This window comes from Sceloporus occidentalis, unplaced genomic scaffold (genome assembly GCF_023333645.1).
Source record: "Sceloporus occidentalis isolate IW3139 unplaced genomic scaffold, rSceOcc1.0.p SCAF_50, whole genome shotgun sequence".
NCBI classification, from domain to species: Eukaryota; Metazoa; Chordata; class Lepidosauria; order Squamata; family Phrynosomatidae; genus Sceloporus; species Sceloporus occidentalis.
The window spans coordinates 838,603-858,978 of record NW_028317030.1 but is presented as its reverse complement, the minus strand read 5'-3'; the positions used below and the strand labels follow the sequence as shown (position 1 = coordinate 858,978).

General features: G+C 40.3%; 1 protein-coding gene and 1 pseudogene across 1 annotated transcript; one reads left to right on the top strand and one right to left on the bottom strand.

Annotated features, from left to right (window-relative positions):
• Nucleotides 1-8,614: 8,614 nt before the first annotated feature.
• On the bottom strand, nucleotides 8,615-9,526 carry LOC149288600 (neurotensin receptor type 1-like). The gene has a single exon (XM_089491340.1). It carries the CDS (start codon nucleotides 9,524-9,526, stop codon nucleotides 8,615-8,617), a length of 912 nt encoding a protein of 303 aa, XP_089347466.1.
• Nucleotides 9,527-12,380: 2,854 nt separating this feature from the next.
• LOC149288599 (phosphoglycerate kinase 1-like) lies at nucleotides 12,381-19,230 on the top strand (annotated as a pseudogene).
• The last annotated feature ends 1,146 nt before the right edge of the window (nucleotides 19,231-20,376 follow it).

Sequence of the window (20,376 nt, the reverse complement as noted above, 5' to 3'; positions counted from 1 at the left end):
GGTGTTCAAGCGAACTAATTTCCTGCACAGAAATAGCTGGGGAGGGAGCAAAATGTATATGGAAATATATCCCCCCCCCCATGCATTTGCAAGGGGAACACCACAAACATTTAAAGGGATCCTGCAGTTATATGCATTAATGTGCCCGGAGGATCTCTTGATACAGAATCAGCTTGAAAAAGGTCTCATGTTTCAAAGTACTGAAAACATCATATACCGTAGAAGATGTGTCTATTGGCCCCGCTGGGTGGCTTTGACAATGTGTTCCCGTATGACAGCTCCAGTAAGACGCATGAGATACCTCAGAAAAGCCCAAAAGTTTACAGAAATATAAAAAAAAACACACAACAACAACATTATTCAAAATTGGCCACTCTCTCAGTTTCTCCCCCTTCTTGCTCTTCTTTCTCGGTCTGCTTCCAGTTATGCACATCTGCCCCATATATGCCTTTGAACCCCCTATATGCCCTCTGCCTCCAGAAATGCCTTATACCTCCTATATGCCACTCTGCCATATAGGGGGTTAAAAGGCATCTCATGGGACAGAGTGGCATATAGGGAGGGTATAAGGCATATCATGGGGCACCCTGCCTCCAGAAAAGCCTTATGCCCCCCTATATGCCACTCTGCCTCCCTGATATGCCTTATACCCTCCTATATGCCACTCTGCCCCCATGATATGCATTTTAACCCCCCTATATGCCACTCTGCCTCCAGAAATGCCTTGTAGCCCCTATACGCCACTCTAGCATTTAGGGGGTTAAAAGGCATATCATGGGAGGCAGAGTGGGGGGGGGGGGCAATTGTCCCCCTGCCCAGCCCGCCCCTGGCGCCGGAGGAGGATTCCAACCCCGCTCGCAGCCGCTCAGCGGCTGTTTTCAATGTTAGTTTGCCGGCCCACCGGGAAATTTCCCGGTATCCCGGTGGGCCAGTCCGGCCCTGGCAAGTACACATTCCCCATGGGGTGCCCGACACCTCAGTAAACACACCCCACTAATACAGAAAAACATCATACCCGCCCCGGCACTCACCGCTTTAACCCCTTCGAATTCTCCTCTTCTCCTCCTGTAGTTGCCATTTTGTTTTCAAATTCTCCGCTGATGCCTCTCTCAAACCCTGATTTTCCCCATTGGCCCTAGCTTTCCCAACTCTCTCATTCGATTGGGTGATTTGAATATTCCCGGAAGAGAGGCGTGGTCATACATTGCAGCCACTAGAACAGGGAGCGATACAAAATAAGACAGCGCGATCTCCCGGATTCTCGCGAGAGAATAGAATTCTGGGTGTTGTAGTTTGTTCAGTTGTATTACTTAACAGTTAACGCACATGCGTGCAGGACTCACATAGAAATATCAAGCTGCGCAGGGTGGTTTTATAGCATGGCTCCCAAGAGCTCCCGATTTTGTGGGACATCCCTGATTTTGTACAAGAACTACAGTATTCCAGATCTTTTTTTTTTTAGCTAAAAAGGTTTATTTTGGGAAAATCTTGAATCTTAATTGTTGGGAGAGTATCCAGCGAGATAGCATGTGGATGGTTGCTATGCAGGAGCATAGCAACGGAAAAGATTATTATTATTATTAAACAAAGAACAACTACATAAAAAACAATGGAATATATTTTTTAGAATGCTCCAAAAATAGCTATTTTTAGCCTCTAGATTATCAGCTTGTGAGCTGGGCCCTCTGCTTAATATATCGTTTTGTCTTTGTCAGTTCTAGACTTTCGATGTACGTAATGTAAGAAGTGCTGTGGAAATTCTTGGCGCTCTATAAAAAGCAGATACAAACCTCGTCTAATCTGCCCATATTTTTTTTTTAAAAAGATTTAAGTTCTACGGGACCGCCAAAATATATGTTTATCTGATAAAAATATGTTTATTCCTATATTTAAAAACCAAAGCCACCACAGCCATAGAAATATCAAATTTTTTTTAAAAAACCACTATGAATATACTGCAATTTATCAGACATGCGCTCTATTCACATTATGTGTTATTTGTTTTATTAATATTCTTTACCTTCGAATTTCATATAAATGGAAAATAAAACATATCAGGACAAAAGCAGCCGCGCTGATAATAGACTGTGCGCCGGCCATCTAAATATGATTTTCCCCCTTAAATAGCACAGAATGTACCTTTTTCATGTTGTATACTAAACATAATTCCACTTACAATGAGGCACAGTTACGTCTGCTGCAATAAAAAATCAACCATTTCTAGCAGTAAGACCCATATATATGTCCCAACAGCTCAGATGCAATTTAATTATTTTATTAAAAAATTTTATAAACATAATTATATTTTAGCGATATTACAATGAAGGAGGAAATAAATATAACCTGAAAACATAAGATGTACGGGTGCAGATGGAGAAGAAGGATATAGAGGGATAAAACAGACAGACGTGAAGGGACTGGTTGCGTGAGGATGGTTTCATTGTAGATCGAGTGGAGAACTTGGTGGGCTGGAGATTTTAAAATTGGAAAAATTTTGAATGCAAATAATGGGTTTTTAGAAGCCGTTTAAAACTCCAATAAGCAGTAGCATAATACAGGCTCAATAAACCCTTCCAGCAAGGGCATCGAATCTCACCAGGGAATGAATAAAATCCCTTTCTCTATTTGGCTTGCCATGTCTCCTTCATCCATCTTCACTAATTTACCGGATGGCCTTCGTGGGTTCTTTGTGTCATATAGGTCCAGGCTGGCAACCAGTGGAATGTGTTGTAATGTGGGGTGAGACTACAGTGGGTTAGTTGCCCTGCTGTAGTGCCCGGAAGAGAATTTTGAAAAGAAAGGGTTAATAGTGTGATGAAGGCATGTTGGTGTAAGGGTTATTTGTTTTAAAAAAAGAACTAATACAAAGGCATGTTGCCACTAGAATAACGTACACATTCCCATACCTGGTGCAAGGACAAGTTTCTAGATAGATATAATTTTTAATCTTGAGGGTTTTAGTTTTTTCTTTTTTTGCAAATGACCATATAGTATCAAAATAACAATTGCCAAGGCGTATGTATTATGTAGGTAGGATTCATGTAAAGTGTGACTATTATTAAAGGGGAACTCCAATAGCACCATTTTTTTACCGGGTAAAAATACATTTTCAACAATATTCTGTACTGTTTTTAAAAACTGTTGTTTTTTTCATAATATAATGTTTTTATGCAGCAGATTTTTATGTGTTTTAGCTCTTTTATCTTAGATCAAAGTACCCTGACTCTTTATCATACTGCCTGTGGTAAACAATGGCTAATAGTGACCCAGTCGAACATTCTGACTAATGAGAGTCTATGAAGTAAAGGACTTCATTAGCATTGCCATAAAGCATCAGCTCAGTGCAATAAGGAAAGTCATCTAAAATATCACGATTGACAACCATGGCAGCCTCCGGGTTTGCGGAAAAAAGGACGTTTATTGGAATAAAAGGAGACAAAAACAGGTTTTTGACAATTTTAAATGTAGTCAGAAGAAGGGGGCGCATATACATAGGGAGAAAAAACAAATCACACAATAGTGTAGTATATTTGGGAAAAGCAGACTAGAGAAACTCTGATTACACTCACAAAAGTAGGTGAATATCAAGCTCTTCAAATTTTGTAAAAAGTTTTTTTTTTAATATATTTTCTTGAAATCTATAAAAGTAAAAGCAGCAATAGTGCAGTATCTTCCAGCTGCATACATCAAAAATACTAAAAACACTGACAGGACATGGAGGCATAACAAGAGAGTCATGCAAACGAGCCCAGTACAAGTAAGGAAGGTTGATACAACCTCCAAAAAAGTCTCTCAACGCGTTTCACCGGTTTGTCCCAGCTTCTTCAGGAGAATGTAGTAAATCAAAGCAGATGCTCCTCGTTGCGTATACCGATTTTTAAAGACGGTTGCGATATGGATGCCGGGTACGTGTGTTGTTCCGTCACTCGTATAGGCTATCCGGGGCCTCGTGATGTGTGCGGCCATCTTAGATGAGAACAGAATGCCCTTTGTCCCTCTTTCCCCTCGTTACGAAGAACTGCGGACGTTATGCCGTTTTTAATAATATATTTCGCGTCCGCTTTGTCTCTCATCATGGGAGGGAAAAAACATAAAGCCGTCAGCAAGGACTGTCCAGATCATCTCTATATTTAGTAGAAGAATCAAGCCACAGCCGGCAGAGATGTATGTGCCCGAGCCACCAGAATAGTGATTACAATAAATAAATAAAAATTCTCATTCTGTACAAAACATGTTTGTGTTTGATTATTATAGCAACAGAGATGTATTTAATTAATCAATTTATCAATACATTAATTCATCATTGATTGAATCATTGATGAATATTGATACACTATATTGCACAGTAAAAAATATTTGAATACACTCAGGATGTTGTACTCCTTCTTTACAATCTTTTCATAATGGAAACAAAATGTGGGACTCTCTCTTGGTATAATAATCACACACAAACATGTTTTGTACAGAATGAGAATTTTTATTAATTTATTGTAATCACTATTCTGGTGGCTCGGGCACATACATCTCTGCCAGCTGTGGTTTGATTCTTCTACTAAATATAATGAGAGATGATCTGGACAGTCCTTGCTGACGGCTTTATGTTTTTTTCCCTCCCACGATAAGAGACAAAGCGGCCGCGAAATATATTATTAAAAACGGCATAACGTCCGTTGAGTGGGTGCTGCAGTGCAATATTGGGGGAGTATTATATATATATATATATCTTTTTATTTAGTTCACATTCTAATGAGCACATATACCACGTGTTAAGGAATACTTCTTATTGATCAGTTTTGACAATTTTAATCAACATTATTGTATACGGCACTGGGTTTTATGTTGAAGAAGAAAAATATATTTTTTGCACAGGACTTTCTCTTAAAGCCATGATTATTTTACCTTCCACATTTCAATTCTGCCATGTCAATACATGAGTCCTTGTTTTTAAAATACATTTCTTTTAGTTTATTTTACCCCTGCTCTTTCCTGTCTCTTTAACTTTCAGAACAATTGTTGTATACCCCAGAGAATAAGGACACAATCCCTATTTATGGTGTCTCAGGAGGTATAAAACACATATACAGTGATCTCCCCTAATAATCGACAGATAATGTTTGGGCTCCCCCCCTACCGCAGTTGAATGAGTGTGTCCTTTAAAATGTATGACTGTTGGTAAGAATGATAAATACATACTTATAATATATTCTTGACCCAATAATTGATTTTTTCTTCTTTTCTTTCCTTACCATGTTGCTGTATAGGAAATTTGGTATAACCGGTTTATTTATATATTATAGCGGGCATGTATATTAATTTATGGATTTAATCAGGCCGAATAATTTTTTCCACAATCTATAATGTTCTTAATTACTGCAAATTGTAAGAATATTGCATAAATTATAAGTTCTTAATTACAGCAAAGTGTAAATCTGATGTTAAAAACCTCTATGGGCCTATACAAAGACTTTCTAATGTTTATTTGTATGTATTTATTCTTCATTCTTTCATAAGAAACATCAATAAAATATTTATACAAAAAAAAAAACCACATATACAGGTATAATGAAAATACTTTGTCATGAGGTTGGAGGTCTACTTGTGTCCATGAAGTTCAGGGGGAAAATTTTATTAAACGTAGCTTTTTTTTCAATGGCCCATACTAACAGCTTTACATTTAATATCCGGTTGCAGATCATTAAAACAAAAAATATTTCAAAAGTAAAAGTGATATTTGAACATTTCCATCTCCAATTTTTGTTACATTTTTATTTAGTTGTTAAGATGTAAGAAAAGCAAAGTGCGCCTGTAAAAGAAAGACATACTTTAATACAATATTACTTTCATATTACAGCAATAATAACAACTGCACACATTCCCAGTGCCAGGGACCCACATATATTGTTCAATAAGGGTGCAGAAGGTCTATGGAACCAAATGCATTGCAAGTACATTTTGACAATATGCATTATGAATCGAAACATTCTTTATTATATTACAGCCTCGCTAATGAGGTTCAAGATCAGCCATCTCTCGTGATCTATGGGAATTTCACATGCTGTTGACCATCACATGTAAAGTTCTGCCCATCAATATGTAGCACATGTATTCTCATGCAAGGGATAAATTAAATTAGTCACAATGGTTTCCGTGACATCCCTGACAATTCTGTCAAGGCATACTGATGCTAAATATTGCTAAGAAGTACTGTGTATGTGTTGGTTAGCAGCATGTGAGAGTTGTACGGATCCAGTGAAACATTGCAGACGACCCTTGATTAAGTCTCAAGCCCACTGGAGCAAAATTAAGGACTTGCACCAACATTTAGCCATGCCTACTTTTTTGTTGTTACACCATTGAACATAATATCCTAAGCAGCTGCCTATAGGCCTTTGATTTCTCTAGGGAATCGAGTAATCACCGGTCTCCATCATGGCTATCTGGCGAAAGTATAGAAGCTTTGGCTCACTTGATTGGGAAAGAGCCAGACATTCCCTGTGCTCCCCTTCATTTGAATTCAGTGTCCATGTCGAGCGTGTACTTGGTGCAGACACAAGGGACGAGCCACCTGATCTTAAACAAGACGCTTGATAAGTATGGCCTGGACCATTGGTAGGTTTTCCATGGCATGGCAGAAATGCGATCAGAGTCTCCCAACAAGCACTTCGAAAAGAGGTAGATGAAATACAGAACAGTATTGGGTCCAAAGCACTGTTGAGATACCAGAGCGGTAGAGAGAGGTAGGTCTTCAGCCAGGTGTATACTTTGTAGACGTGTGCATTCCAGTTATCAATATAAATTTGCATGAGAGAAGAAGCCGTATCGGGGAAGTTGCAGAGGAAGAAAGCAGCCACTACAGCTCCTGCAATGAAACTATATTTAGATAAATATTCTTGATTGAAGCCAATTTGAAAGAAACAGATGGAGGAACACATTCTTCTAACTAATCTGTTTTAATTAATTTGTAACTGGGTTAAGGGGCCTTCACAAAGCTAATCAATGGACCAAGGGAATAAACAAACCGTTAAGTATATTTTGGAGGACGGTAGAGCAGGCTTGTAATGTTTCAAAAGGAATCTGGGGCAGATACTAAAGGTCCAAGAATCCTTGAAGGTCCACCAAGGCTTCTTTGTCCTCTGGTTGTATTTAGACAGGCAGAAGGTTAAAATGCCACAAAGTCTTTGGAAGAGGATTAATAATTAATAGCAGCTGCAATCTAAAATATGCTGATGGATATACAACTAAATCCAATCTATATTATACCTTTTATTAATAAGTAAAGCTATGACTAAAGCATGACTAAGACATGTCCGTATTAACAAAAATATATTTGGCTTTGATGGGTTTTTTAGTATTTTATTATATCCCTGTTTCACAGTACAAGGACTTCCCTATAACATAATAGAAGACAAAGAATTGAGATAGAGAATGGGAAAGAACTGGAAAGTGAAAAACAATTTAACACAAAGAGAATGTTACCCGTAATGAATTAATTTTGTTTAAAACCAACATACAGTTAGGACATGACTATTCAACTTGTTTCTCTGTACATTGCAAATGACTCATGGACAGGTCAACAAGATCAAATTTACTACTCATTCTCCCGCTGCTTTATTGAGTTTCTCACCGGGTAAGCATTTTGATAAATTGGTGAATAATTCCATTAATGCACATCCTTACCAACTCAAGTGTCGTATTGCACTGGCTACCTATGTACAATATGTATTGTTTTTCTGGCAGCCCAGTAAAATGCCATGTCTCCACTTTCCTTTTTTGGGCTGCATTTTGGAAAAAAAGTTGCTGTGTTATGACATCACTTCTAGGTACCGCGAGTCTCCATGAGTGTGGAGACTAGCAGCAAATAAACATACTTTTACAGAGACATACATAAATGGAGGGATGAGAAGAGACCTCCAACATTTTTGGGACACTAAATCCCATATAAGTTACATGACTGTAACCAACGCATTACTCCCTTTAGCATTTTGGTAAAATAGGAAATCAGGTTACCCTTAAGTAAAGAATACAAGCTTCTTCCACCTTTTCCATTAGCTACCCTTGTGTTCTGGGTGCTTAATCCTGTTTCCTCCCACAATAATATAAGTAAATTGGTTATTATTTTATATAATGCCATCATATTCAGCAGAATTGTATAATGGGATATGGAATACAAAATATATTTTCACAAGGGCCAATTTATCCATTTGAGAGTAAAGACAATACCGTCTATACAGTAAACAGCTCACTTTCAATGACAAGTCTTTGTAATCACCCGTATGCATATGATACGTATTTCTCATTGTTACCAATCGTAATGATGGACATGTTGCTAGATGGGTACAGTATCTTACGGACTCATGCCTTGTCATGGACACTTTGGCTGCCGCTAAAAAACAGGACAGGGATTTTACAATAAAAAAAGATTTGTGTTTATTACATTTTTAGCCTTTCAATTATCATATTCGATAAGAGAGGAGGAACAGCTACTAAAAGGTCAGCCCAGGGCCCACCAGAATATTTAAGTACTTCTATGTAACCTGCTTAATGCCTTGATAATTATAATATACACCATATAGCTCTTAATGTATGGCAAGCACAGCCAGGAGCAGTCTTCTCCTTACTCACCCATAAGTTGACGAGCCCTTTTCTCTGAAAATGGACGGCTTTGAGTCTGTTTCATTTGCGTTGAAGAAAAATTACAGTGTGTGCATGTGAGCCCAATTTTCTCCCTTTGCCGGTGATTGAGACTGAGATGGTGGAAAACGAGTAGGTGGAAGATAATAATTGTAAGAAGCGGCATTACAAAGAACAAGATACTGCGAGTGTGCATTATGCTTTTATACACAATATAGGGCTTTGGCTCCAACATTTCACATACAGTAGAATCCAGTACGGCCTCTTCTTGAGAGGTAGCGGTATAGTCTAAGATACAGGCTGAAGATTTACCATATACGATAGCCACAGGTATGGTGGTGAGGAATGACAGAAGCCATATGAATGCCAATAAGTAAGCCATGCGGGTTTTTCGGAGCCCAGTAATTGACCACATAGGGTGACATATTGCAATATATCTCTCTGATGTAAAGGCAATAATGGTCCAACTAGTCGTGGCACAGTAGACTTGCCTGATCATAAAGTAGAGCTTACAGACAGCATCAGATAGAGCCCATGGGTAGTACTGCCAGAAATAGCGATAGAGTGTAACTGGGATGGTAAGGAGAAGCAAGATGTCGGCCATGGCCAAACTAAGTAGGTAAAAGCGAACTGCACTCACTTTCATTCTTCCATTCCTCATGAGAGTCAGGATACTGAGGCCATTAGCCAGAATGCCAAATATAAAAAGTAGGCTGTAAAAGATGGTGGCAGGTATGGCTATGTGGTTGGGCTCCTGCCGTTGGGCACCAATAAAGAGGCGATGAGAGGTTCCTCTGCTGAGGTTAGTGTCTGTACTTTCATTCCACATTGATTCATTGTTGAAATTTATGTGTTTCATGCATTCGTTGAACATGGGAGCCGCAGATTTATTCATGATGAATTCCAAATAATTTTTCTGAACAGCTAAGTGTTTAGCTAAAATAGAATAATTGCATGTAATTAGAAGCAGAAAGAGCAGGCTGGTGCATGCTAAGATAGTATAATGGAACAATTTAGGTAAATCAAAATATAGAAATGAAACATACAAAACATTATGCAAAGAACAAATGAGTTAACCAATAGCATCATTTTTCCAGAATATTATGCGGTAATCCTGATGCATGTTAATGTTATTCATCCTGTTCATCCTACAGACATTATGTGATTGTAAAGGCTGACAGTTGTTTCATGAAAATTGACACTATTATCAAGAGGCCACATATTCTGCCCCCTGTAAAGATTTTGGGCTGCTGCCTGAAGCTGTTTGTGGGTTTTACTTGCAGTTCCACATTCAGCCAGCAGGGTGTCTGGAGTAGCAAGGGCTTTAAAAAAGATTTTACATATTGACTGAAATACTTCTGTTAATGGCAGAAAACAAAAGTTGTTTTTGGACGTAAATGAATGGAGCCAAAACAAAACATTTGTATAAATAATTTTTGGTCCATGTGCACAAGTTTAATACTTATGGTGACAAAAGCCCTTCTCTATACAGGGTATAGCAGCCAAAATAATATACACTATTGCCAATAAGCGTCTTGTTTCTATATCTTCCCTACCGTTACATGGGCTGTCTCATTTGCATGCCTACTGTTCAACATACAGTATATCGTTGAATTACATAGTAAATAATATTCATAATATAAATTGGAATTTAATTTAAAACAAAGATTGGTGGAAAGAAAACTATATAGTACCAAAAACAGTCACAAAAGTGTGACAGCATCCACCAATGAGCAAGATATATTAAAGTATGAATATGGAATCAGGCAAAGTGGCTGACATCAATTATTTTTTGCCCTCATTAAGTTCTTATAGAATATTTTTGACAATGGCAGTTGATTAAAATTAGTGTTTCACATTTTCCAGGCAGCAATAAGTCTCGGACTGATAGAATCTCTACGTGGAATTGTTTCGTATATTGGTTAACCCAGCGGGTCTCTAAATTACCAGCTACCTATTAATATACAGCTGCAATTGCAAGATCTAATATAAAATCTACAGGAAAAAGTTCAATTTTATATATAACATAATGAATCTAATTTTCTTATTAAAAACTGCCAGAACTAATTTGTACAGGAACAAACCCTGACATGATTCAATTACATGATATAATAAATGTTGGTACACAATAATATAAATAGCATACTGCCAATAAAAATGTACTATAAATGGCAATTTTTTCACAGCTTTTTTCTACTTTTCACCAGAGAATTGTTAAACGACTCAAATTGGTCTTGGAAAGTCCCGTGGAAAAAAATTATTTCCTGCTTTTGAGTAAAATCCAGTGCTGTGTCTACAGTAATGTAGGTCGGCATTGGCAAAAAAAAAAATGTTTTTATCCCAGTTTGTTCCAATAAACTTCCTTTATCTGCAGACCTGGAGACGGCCATTGTTGTCGGTCATGTGATATTTTAGATGACTTTCCCTGCTCAATCACCACACTGAGCTGATTCTTTATGGCAATGCTAACAAAGTAATTTCCCCCATAGACCTTCATTAGTCAGAGTGTGGGTGATGGGTGATTAACACTGAGCCATTCTGTTGTTTACCAAAGGCAGTATGATAAGGAGTCGGGGTGTTTGTCTAGTAGATTGGGCTAAAGATAACAGCAAAAAACTAGAACCGTTTTGAAAAAGAAAACATCACAATATTTTTGAAACCTATTTTTAATCTGATATTGGTAATACATTCTTTAAGTACCTACGCATTTATTGAAAGAAAGCACGTACAAAATATGTGGATTCTGTTATTTCTGAATCAAAAAAAACAGTTCATGGTCATGCACAGAAATTTCACTAGAGGCACGGATCATGGTCAGTGTTGAAATTAAAGCCATTTGACTTTCCTTTAGTTTCTCGGCTTTCATTTCCTCAGTCCTCGAATTAATAGAGTAAGTAGACTTTGAAACTTCAGTGTTTTTTATTCAGTTTTAGTGCCTCGGGGTAAATGGGCAACATTTTTAAATAATGTGACTCCACGTTTTTGTGATTTCATGACATATAAGCAATAATAGGTGCTTTTACTACCATGTCGTGTTTAAAGTATACTTTAAGTATTTCAAGACATCTTCCTACAGAAACACCAACAGGTGACCAAAACCCTCAAACCGATCCTGCCTGCTCATCAGTACTTCAAATCCAGCTACAGGGTACTGATGGATAGACGGATTCCATGTTTAGTACACTTGATCCTTTAGATTTTTAGTACAGATCCAGACCATTCAAGAATTGTTGTCAGTCATGTGATATTTTGGATGACTTTCCCTGCTCAAACACCACACTGAGCTGATTCTGTATGGCAATGCTAACCCCTTCAGTACCAAAGGTTTTTAGAACCCTAAAGTCTTGACATTTTTTTTCCATATGTGGGTTCAATCAAGATTCCTCTTGATTGTTTGATGTACCCATACAAATTATACACTCTTTTTTCATAAAAATAGGCTTTCATTTAAAACCATAGAAACATGTTAAACATTATAATTGTGAGTGCTAGTGTGTAAAAAAAAAACTATACTAAATCAACATCCCCTGATTATAAACATAGCCTGTATACATATTTATTTTGTTTATATTTTATAAAAAAACATTCCTTTTTTTCACTTTTTCCCCTGTGATGATGTCTCACTCTCTTCCCTCTTTGATCAGCAAGCAAGGCTCCATTGACTTGGTTGCTGACTGCAGTGCATGCAATTAGCCAGAAGGGGGAGATCTGGGATCCCAGCAGGGTCTAGACAAACCCTGACACCTGTAATGGCATTAAGGTGCTGTTACAAACAATCACTCAGCGGGAAGCCAGCAATGCTGGTCGTCTGCTGGCAGGAGGGAGTCCAGGCTGTGAATAGACAGCCTGATTTCCTGTGTCGTGGCAGGGAAATGTCCTTGCAACAAAGTCGGCATACCAGTACGTCCTAATGAAATCCTTAAAAGTATACCATGGGAGGGGGGAGAGTGCCAAAGGGAAGTCCTTTTATTTTTTTCCCTACAGGTTAATAAATACATTTTAAAGTACTTGATGGTGCTGTATAGGGCACTAAAGTGTCCCTTTAATAAAGGAAATATATGGTGACTGCAAACTTTTTTCATTCCCTTATTGTATTAGCCTCTACCACTTCTGATGGGAGGCATTTATGTACCACCCTCTCTGTAAAGTAAAACTTCTAAACCTCTAACGTCACAAAATATATGTCCTGTACCTGTGTTCTCAGGGCTCATGATCAACAGTAAATGATAATCCAGCTTGTGTGTGCAAATCAAAATATACACTTTTAAAAAGCAAAACATTGGTGTGATCTGTTATATATTTATTCTTTATGTATTTATGTGTTATAAATATTTTATGTAAAATATGAACTATGCTTTAATTGTATCATAGCTCCCCCCTGCTTTATTAGCAGACCTTTCAGTGCCAGACTCTATGCTGATGTTCTAAGTGTCCTTATATTTACTGCTCCTAGTTCATCATCTGATGTTTGGAGGCAGAAAAATTACTCATCCTTACTTTTACCTTTATAGAAATGTGTTTTAGTTTAAATCTCTCAGTGTGTAAGAGATAAAGAGTTATGTTTTACTCTACATAACACAAATCCTAAACATTTCATGGAGCTGTACTATGTTGGGACTCAACAGATGTCTTATGATTGCAATAATAATAATTTTTTAAAGGCTGTACATAATATGCACTCTTTTGGTTAAATTCCTACATTAACATATCCTGCATCCTTAGAAAAGTTGTTAATTGTTGGCAAAGTATCATTTTTAAATCCCTAAAAACATCTTTTATTATAATATACTATAGAATTTTTATGTTCTAGACAACATTTGCACACATTGACAACATAATTCACCAACACACAGTAGCAGTGTGTGACTTAATACATTTCTATCATTTTAATGAACATCATTTGATCCAGAAGTAACTTCTATAATTTACTGGTTCTTCCAATTGTAATGTCTATAATATCTAAACTTAAATTACTTGATTTGATTCCCTAATAACACAACATTCTGCTTGCATGCTAAATGAATACCAGCTGCTTATATCAACAGGTTTATGAATTAATTAAACAAATCAATGACAAGACATGCCAGGGGCTATTACTTACCCCAATCTTTTGTGTTGATGCTATCTATGTGCAGTCCTGCCTTGCGATGACACCAGTGAGCTGTGCCTTCTGTAGAATGCCTTTAGAGTGGCTGTTGAAGGCACCAGTGTTTGTTTGGGGTAGGGAGGGGGTGATCAATGTTTTTTAACCCCTTACTGACAAAGCCCGTACATGTACGGGCTCAAAATGCATTGTTTTCAATGGGTTTAGGGACCGCCCATTGTCCTTAAGGGGTTAAACTCAGATTAAGCACATGAAGCTACAACTGGCTTTCCTGATGGAAAGGGATGATTGTAGAGCCTGTTAGACCTAAATGAGAGCTCGCTTATTGGAATCTATTGGTCAGAATTCTGGACTTTGCATATGTGGCATCAGAAGCCTACATTTGAGAACGTGTGTTCTAGGCTCCTGTCTGTTCTCAGTACTGTGTTTATTGTGCACTTAGATGTATATATTGCCCTGTGTGTTCGTTAGTGTACACATTAGGATTTATTTCCCTTGTGTATTAACGGTTTACAGCTGAACTGATGGGCTCCCCAGTAATCTGGTCACAATAATAATAAATATAAAAACAAAAATCTTTAAGAAATCTAGAATAAATTGGCATCTCTATTTTGCAATGCATAAATGTCTTCTAGCTGCTGTGGGAATCTGGGAAAGGGTTAATGGTAGGGCATGCTTTATTAAATGTCTGTGCGCAGCCAACTGTAACATTAAGTTCTGATGCAGGAGAAACATTAGGTTTAAGTCAGTGTCTGAAAGCCCACATCAGAGATTGCATACATTTAACACAATTTGGAGGCTCTGGACTGTTAAATTTCCAATTAACTGAGCCGCTGCTAACATGTCTCTCTCCGCCAAGTTAACCCTGGACAAAGTAGACTGTGAAGGGGAAGAGGGTAGTGATGAGGGTGGATTTTAATGTTCCCATGAAAAATAACCAGATTACCAAAGGATTAAGGCTGCTATACCTAGTATCCAGCATTGCTTGGACAATGGTGCTAAATCAGTGGTTCTCATGAGTCACCTTGGCAGGCCAGATGGTGTCCCCATGCCTGTAAGGTAAGTATAAGGCAAAGTCCGGTATGCAAGCCAGGGTCAGGGTATCAGAGAAACATCAACGTCCGTTTAAACAAGCCGGGATCGGGGTATCAGAAAATAATCAGAGTCTGTTAAACAAGCCAGGGTCAGGGTATCCAGAAAAGCATCAAAGTCTGTTTAAACAAGCCGGGTCACAACGATTAGAAGCTCAGAAGAAATCAGAAATATACCAAGTGCCCAGCAGCAGGAGCTGCTGGGTTTTGAATGTTCCTGGGCTGGTGATGTCATCCGGAGCGCGCGCGGCCCCCTCCTTCCTGAAGCAGAGAAAATGGAGGCGGGCATCACACGCGGCGGATGATTGACCCGCGTCCGTGCCGGCTCGATGCGGCGCGGACGCGGCAGAGGACCAACCCACGGGTATTCTGGTGAGTGGCTGCAGGTCGGTCGTCGGCATGATTGCTGACAAGTTCCCCCCCTAAGGCGGGGCCTCCGGACACGCGAAGGTTTAAGACGATCGGGATGTCTGAAGTGGAAAGCACGAACCAATGCTGGAGCATGCACATCTTTCGCCAGTTCCCATGACCTATCCACTGCTTTGTAGCCTTTCCAGTGAATGAGATATTGTAATTGTCCTTTATGGATTCTGGAATCCAATACCTCCTCCACTTTATATTCCTCTGCGCCATCTAAAATAACAGGTTCCGGGACTGGGTGGATTTTCATGGTGTGTGGGAGATGTAACTTGACAGCTAATGGGGAGATAATGCTTTCCAAAATTTAGAGGTCAATTGAGTGCCTCTGTCGGATACACTATTCTCTGGTAATCCATGAAGCCTGAATATCTCCCGAGTGAATAGGGTGGCTGTCTCGACAGCAGAAGGGAGCCCGGCATACGGAATGAAATGTGCCATTTTGGAGAAACGATCCACAACAACCATCAGGGTGGTAAATTTTTAAGAGGGAGGTAAGTCTGTAATAAAGTCCATAGAAGTGTTTCCCCAAGGTCTCTGTAACTGGAATTGGTTGAAGGAGACCTGAGGGCCTAGAATGCATGTCTTTAGCCCTGGCACATGTAGCGCAAGAGGATACGTACGATTGGACGTCTTGCTCCATGTCAGGCCACCAGAAGGAGCGTTTCATAAGGTCTTTGGTGACCCGAATACCACCATGCCCGGCAGCCGGGATATCATGATGAAGTTGCAGGATCTGTAGTCGGGCTTCGGGCGGAACATAAATCTTTTGATGGTGGTAATATAATCCTTGGTGTCGGGATAGAGTTGGTTGTGTGGGTATGTTGGAGGGAGTGCAGTAGTTACGTAGCACGTCCCAGATTGATTGTGTGGAAGCCAGGAAGTGATAAGGTTGGTGCCAACATCACTGGTAGTGGGTAGGTCCTCTTCTGACAAACGTGATAATGCATCGGCCTTGCCATTGCGGGATCCTGGGCGATAGGTGATGTGAAGCTGGAAACGAGAAAAGAAGAATGCCCATCTGGCCTGCCTGGGTTGCAGACGTTTGGCAGAACGCAGATATTCCAGATTTTTATGATCTGTAAATACGACGGGGTGAATTGCCCCTTCAAGCAGATGTCTCCACTCCTCCAAGGCCAATTTAATGGCCAGTAATTCCCGTTCTCCTACGTCGTAATTCCGTTCAGGAGGCGTCAGCGTCCGGGAGAAGTATGCCACCCGGTGTAGTGACCATCGCTCTCTTGGCGCTGAGACAAAACAGCTCCAACCGCTGCATCAGAAGCATCAACCTCCAAAGTGTTGGGTTTAGAAGGTTCCGGAAGAGATAAGATAGGGGCTGTAGTAAATTTTTTCTTTAATGTCTCAAATGCGGTTTGCTCAGCGCTAGTCCATAGAATGTTTGAAGGTAAGTGCAGTAATAGGCTGGATAACCTTAGAAAAGTGTCTAATGAATTTTCGGTAAAAGTTTGCAAATCCTACAAAGTGTTCAACCCCCTTATAGTCAGAGGGCGGAGGCCATCGTAAAATAGCTGTCACCTTTTTAGGATCCATCTTGACACAGGGGATGGAATAAATCCCAAAAATTCCACAGTGGAGGTTTCGAAGACGCATTTCTCTGCTTTGGCATATAACCGGTGTTGCGTAGACGGTTAAGTACAATCTTGATGTGTTCGCGGTGAGCGAGGAGGAATAAATAAGAATGTCGTCCAGGTAAATAATAATGAATTTATCCAAAATGTCCAGAAAAATATCATTTATAAAATGTTGAAACGTGGTTGGAGCATTGCATAGTCCAAATGGCATGACCAAATACTCAAAATGACCCTATCGAGATCTGAAGGCCATTTTCCATTCATCCCCGCTACGTATTCTTACGAGATTATAGGCGCCCCGTAAATCAATCTTTGTGAATACCTGGGCTGTGCGGGCATGATTCATGAGCTCGGAACTTAATGGGAGAAGATAGCGATTTTTAATAGTTATATTGTTTAACCCTCTGTAGTCGACGCATGGGCGTAAATCTCCATCCTTCTTTTTGACAAAGAAGATGCCAGCACCTGCAGGGGAGGTAGAAGGCAGGATAAAGCCCTTGGCCAAATTTTCATCAATATAGTCTTTGAGGTAGGCAAGTTCTGGTTCCGAGAGAGGAAATATTCTTCTAAAAGGAATGGGTGCACCAGGGAGGAGATCAATGGGGCAGTCGTATGAGCGATGCGAGGGCAACGTTTCAGCTTTTTTCTTTTCGAATACAACCAGAAATTGATGATACGCCGGAGGAACGGTGGTGGCTAATGAATAATCAGTGGTCAGACACAATACTTTAGGCAATAAACATTTATTGGTGCAAAATGATAACGGGAAGGTCAACATCCCGGTCTCCCAATTAATAACAGGATTGTGTCTTCGGAGGCCCAGGGTAACAGGGAAGGTGGGTGCAGGAACGATGTCAAATTGGAGCAGTTCCTGATGCTTGTTACCGATGGAAACTGTCAATGGAATTGTCTCTTGGGTGATAGGCCCCGACATGAGGGGGCTGCTATCGCCCAGGTCTTGGCTAGATTCACGTCCAAGAAACACCCACTTGCTCCGGATCAATCAAAGCAGAGAGGTGGATAGGCCCTTTAGTCCACTGTAAGGAAAGAGAAATTGATAAATGTGGCGGAATTCCGTGATATATTCCTCTACCGGGCGGTGCCCTTGTTTGAGGGCCCTTAGATTGGTGGTAGCGGTGGAAACTCTAAACGGGTCTTCATACATGGAATCCAGTGCTTTACAAAAAGATGCCCAAGAATCTAGGACGTCCAGTATGCAGGGTATGCAGTAAATGATGAGCCCAAAGTTGGGGTTCCTCCTGAAGGAGAGAGATGACTGTATGGATCCTGACGTAATCAGACGTATGTACATGGTTTTAGGTTGAACAGTATCTGGCAGGATGTAATAAAGGTGTGGTAACTTTTTCTGTCTCCTGAAAACCTGTCTGGGAGGATCACTTGGGGTTCTAACGGCGTGGCCCCTTCCTGGGATAATGGAATAGGCAGAGGTACAGCGATAGGCGGACTCCCAGAAGAAGACGGTGCCGTCTAAAGATGTTGGAGATGATGACAAGCCAGCGTCAGGGTATCCAGAATAGCATCAAAGTCTGTTTAAACAAGCCGGGTCACAACGATTAGAAGCTCAGAAGAAATCAGAAACACTCAGAGACTAAATATACCAAGTGGCCAGCAGCGGGAGCTGCTGGGTTTTGAATGTTCCCGGGCTGGTGATGTCATCGGGAGCGCGCGGCCCCTCCTTCCTGAAGCAGAGAAAAAGGAGGTGGGGATCGCGCGCGCTGGCTAGATGCAGCGTGGACACGGCAGAGTGACTTCGGGTCGGTCATCGGCATGATTGCTGACAAAGACTCCCTCGCCCCAGTTGAGGAGCTCAAACTTCTAATGAAAATGGATATTCTGTTCCTAAAGGACTGTGTTGGGCCAGAGGTAGAAGCTGCGTGTGCTGATCCAGCTCCTGGAACTGTAATTCTTCTGGAGAACTTGAGATTCCATGTATAGGAAGAAAGAAAGGGCAAATATGCCGCTGGGAACAAGATTAAGGCAGATGCCGCTCAAGTGGAATCTTTCAGGGCCTCCCTGTCTAAACTTGGAGATGGTTATATCAACGATGCCTTTGGAACTGCTCACAGAGCCCACAATTCCATGGTTGGCGTAAACCTGCCACAGAGGGCTGCTGGTTTCTTAATGAAGAAGGAGCTTGATTACTTTGCCAAGGCCTTGGAGTACCCAGAGAGACCTTTCCTGGTCATCCTTGGAGGGGCCGAGGTTAAGGACAAGATTCAGCTGATCAATAACATCCTGGATCAAGTGAACAAAATGATTATTGGAGGAGGAATGTCCTTCACCTTCTTGAAAGTTTTGAACAATATGGAGATCGGTACTTCTTTGTATGATGATGAGGCGGTAAAAAGACTTGATGGCCAAAGCAGAGATGTAGTAGAGGTCACTGGAACAGGCTGGTGGAGGAGACACTGCTACCTGCTGTGCCAAGTGGGATACTAAAGACAAAGTCAGCCATGTTAGCACTGGAGGAGGAGCCAGCTTGGACCTTCTAGAAGGCAAGGTGCTTCCGGGAGTTGACGCTCTGAGCAATGTGTAACGCTCCATGGGGCTTTTATTGTATTTTTTTATTGTAAAAAAATATAAAACATACATAAATAGAAAGACATAGACATATAGGAGTGTTACATGTATTCAGTAAATAATTACATTATTTAATATGTATGTTTCTCATCTTTATACCTCGAGGTGCGGCCTACGTGATATCGGCAGCCAGGATCACAAGAGCCCTGCAGTTTACTTGTGGGAGGGTCTATTCTCTGCTCCAGTCCTGCTTCCTCTGTGGGGAGAACGAGGGAGGCCGCGCCCCCTGCTGAAGTCTCTGAGCTGCATCGAGAGCTGTAGAGCAGGTAAGTGGGTGGGCTAGGTTGTGTGAATGAGTATGTCTGATTGAGGGAATGAATCTGTGAATGAATGAATTTGTGTGTGTGTGATAGCATGGATGTGTAAGTGCTGGAACCTAGGCATGATGGGACTGTGATTGCTGTTAGCAATCACACTCCTATCATGCCAAGTCAGCCAGTACATGCAGAAACCTGGCTAGCTGCCCCCCTTGTGTATTGATGCTGCCGGCAGTATGGTGTCACGGTCAGGACTACTTGCCAAGCCGTGACTGTGTGGAGGGCGTGGGCATGAAGGGGTTAATAGCACCAGGCCTCTGGATTTACTAACTTCACCCCTTAACAAGGCATAAGTTACACCAAATTAACCCCCAAATCCTGCCTGTATCCCCCCAGGTAGTCTGCCACCACTCACGATTTTGATACCGGATTCGTGAGAAATCCGAATTAGAACATTTATCTCTCTATATATATCAACCCACCCCGGGCAACCAACATATATATATATATATCCTGTAGAACTTAACAATACGGTAACGTGTTATCCTCTCTTAGGGTTTGTGGATATCGATACTAGAGCCCAAAGACAGACTTGGATTTTGAATATTTTAATAACAAAAAGACAAAGATTACACAGTGCCAGAATTACAAAAAACAAGACATACAAAATAAAAGTAAAACAG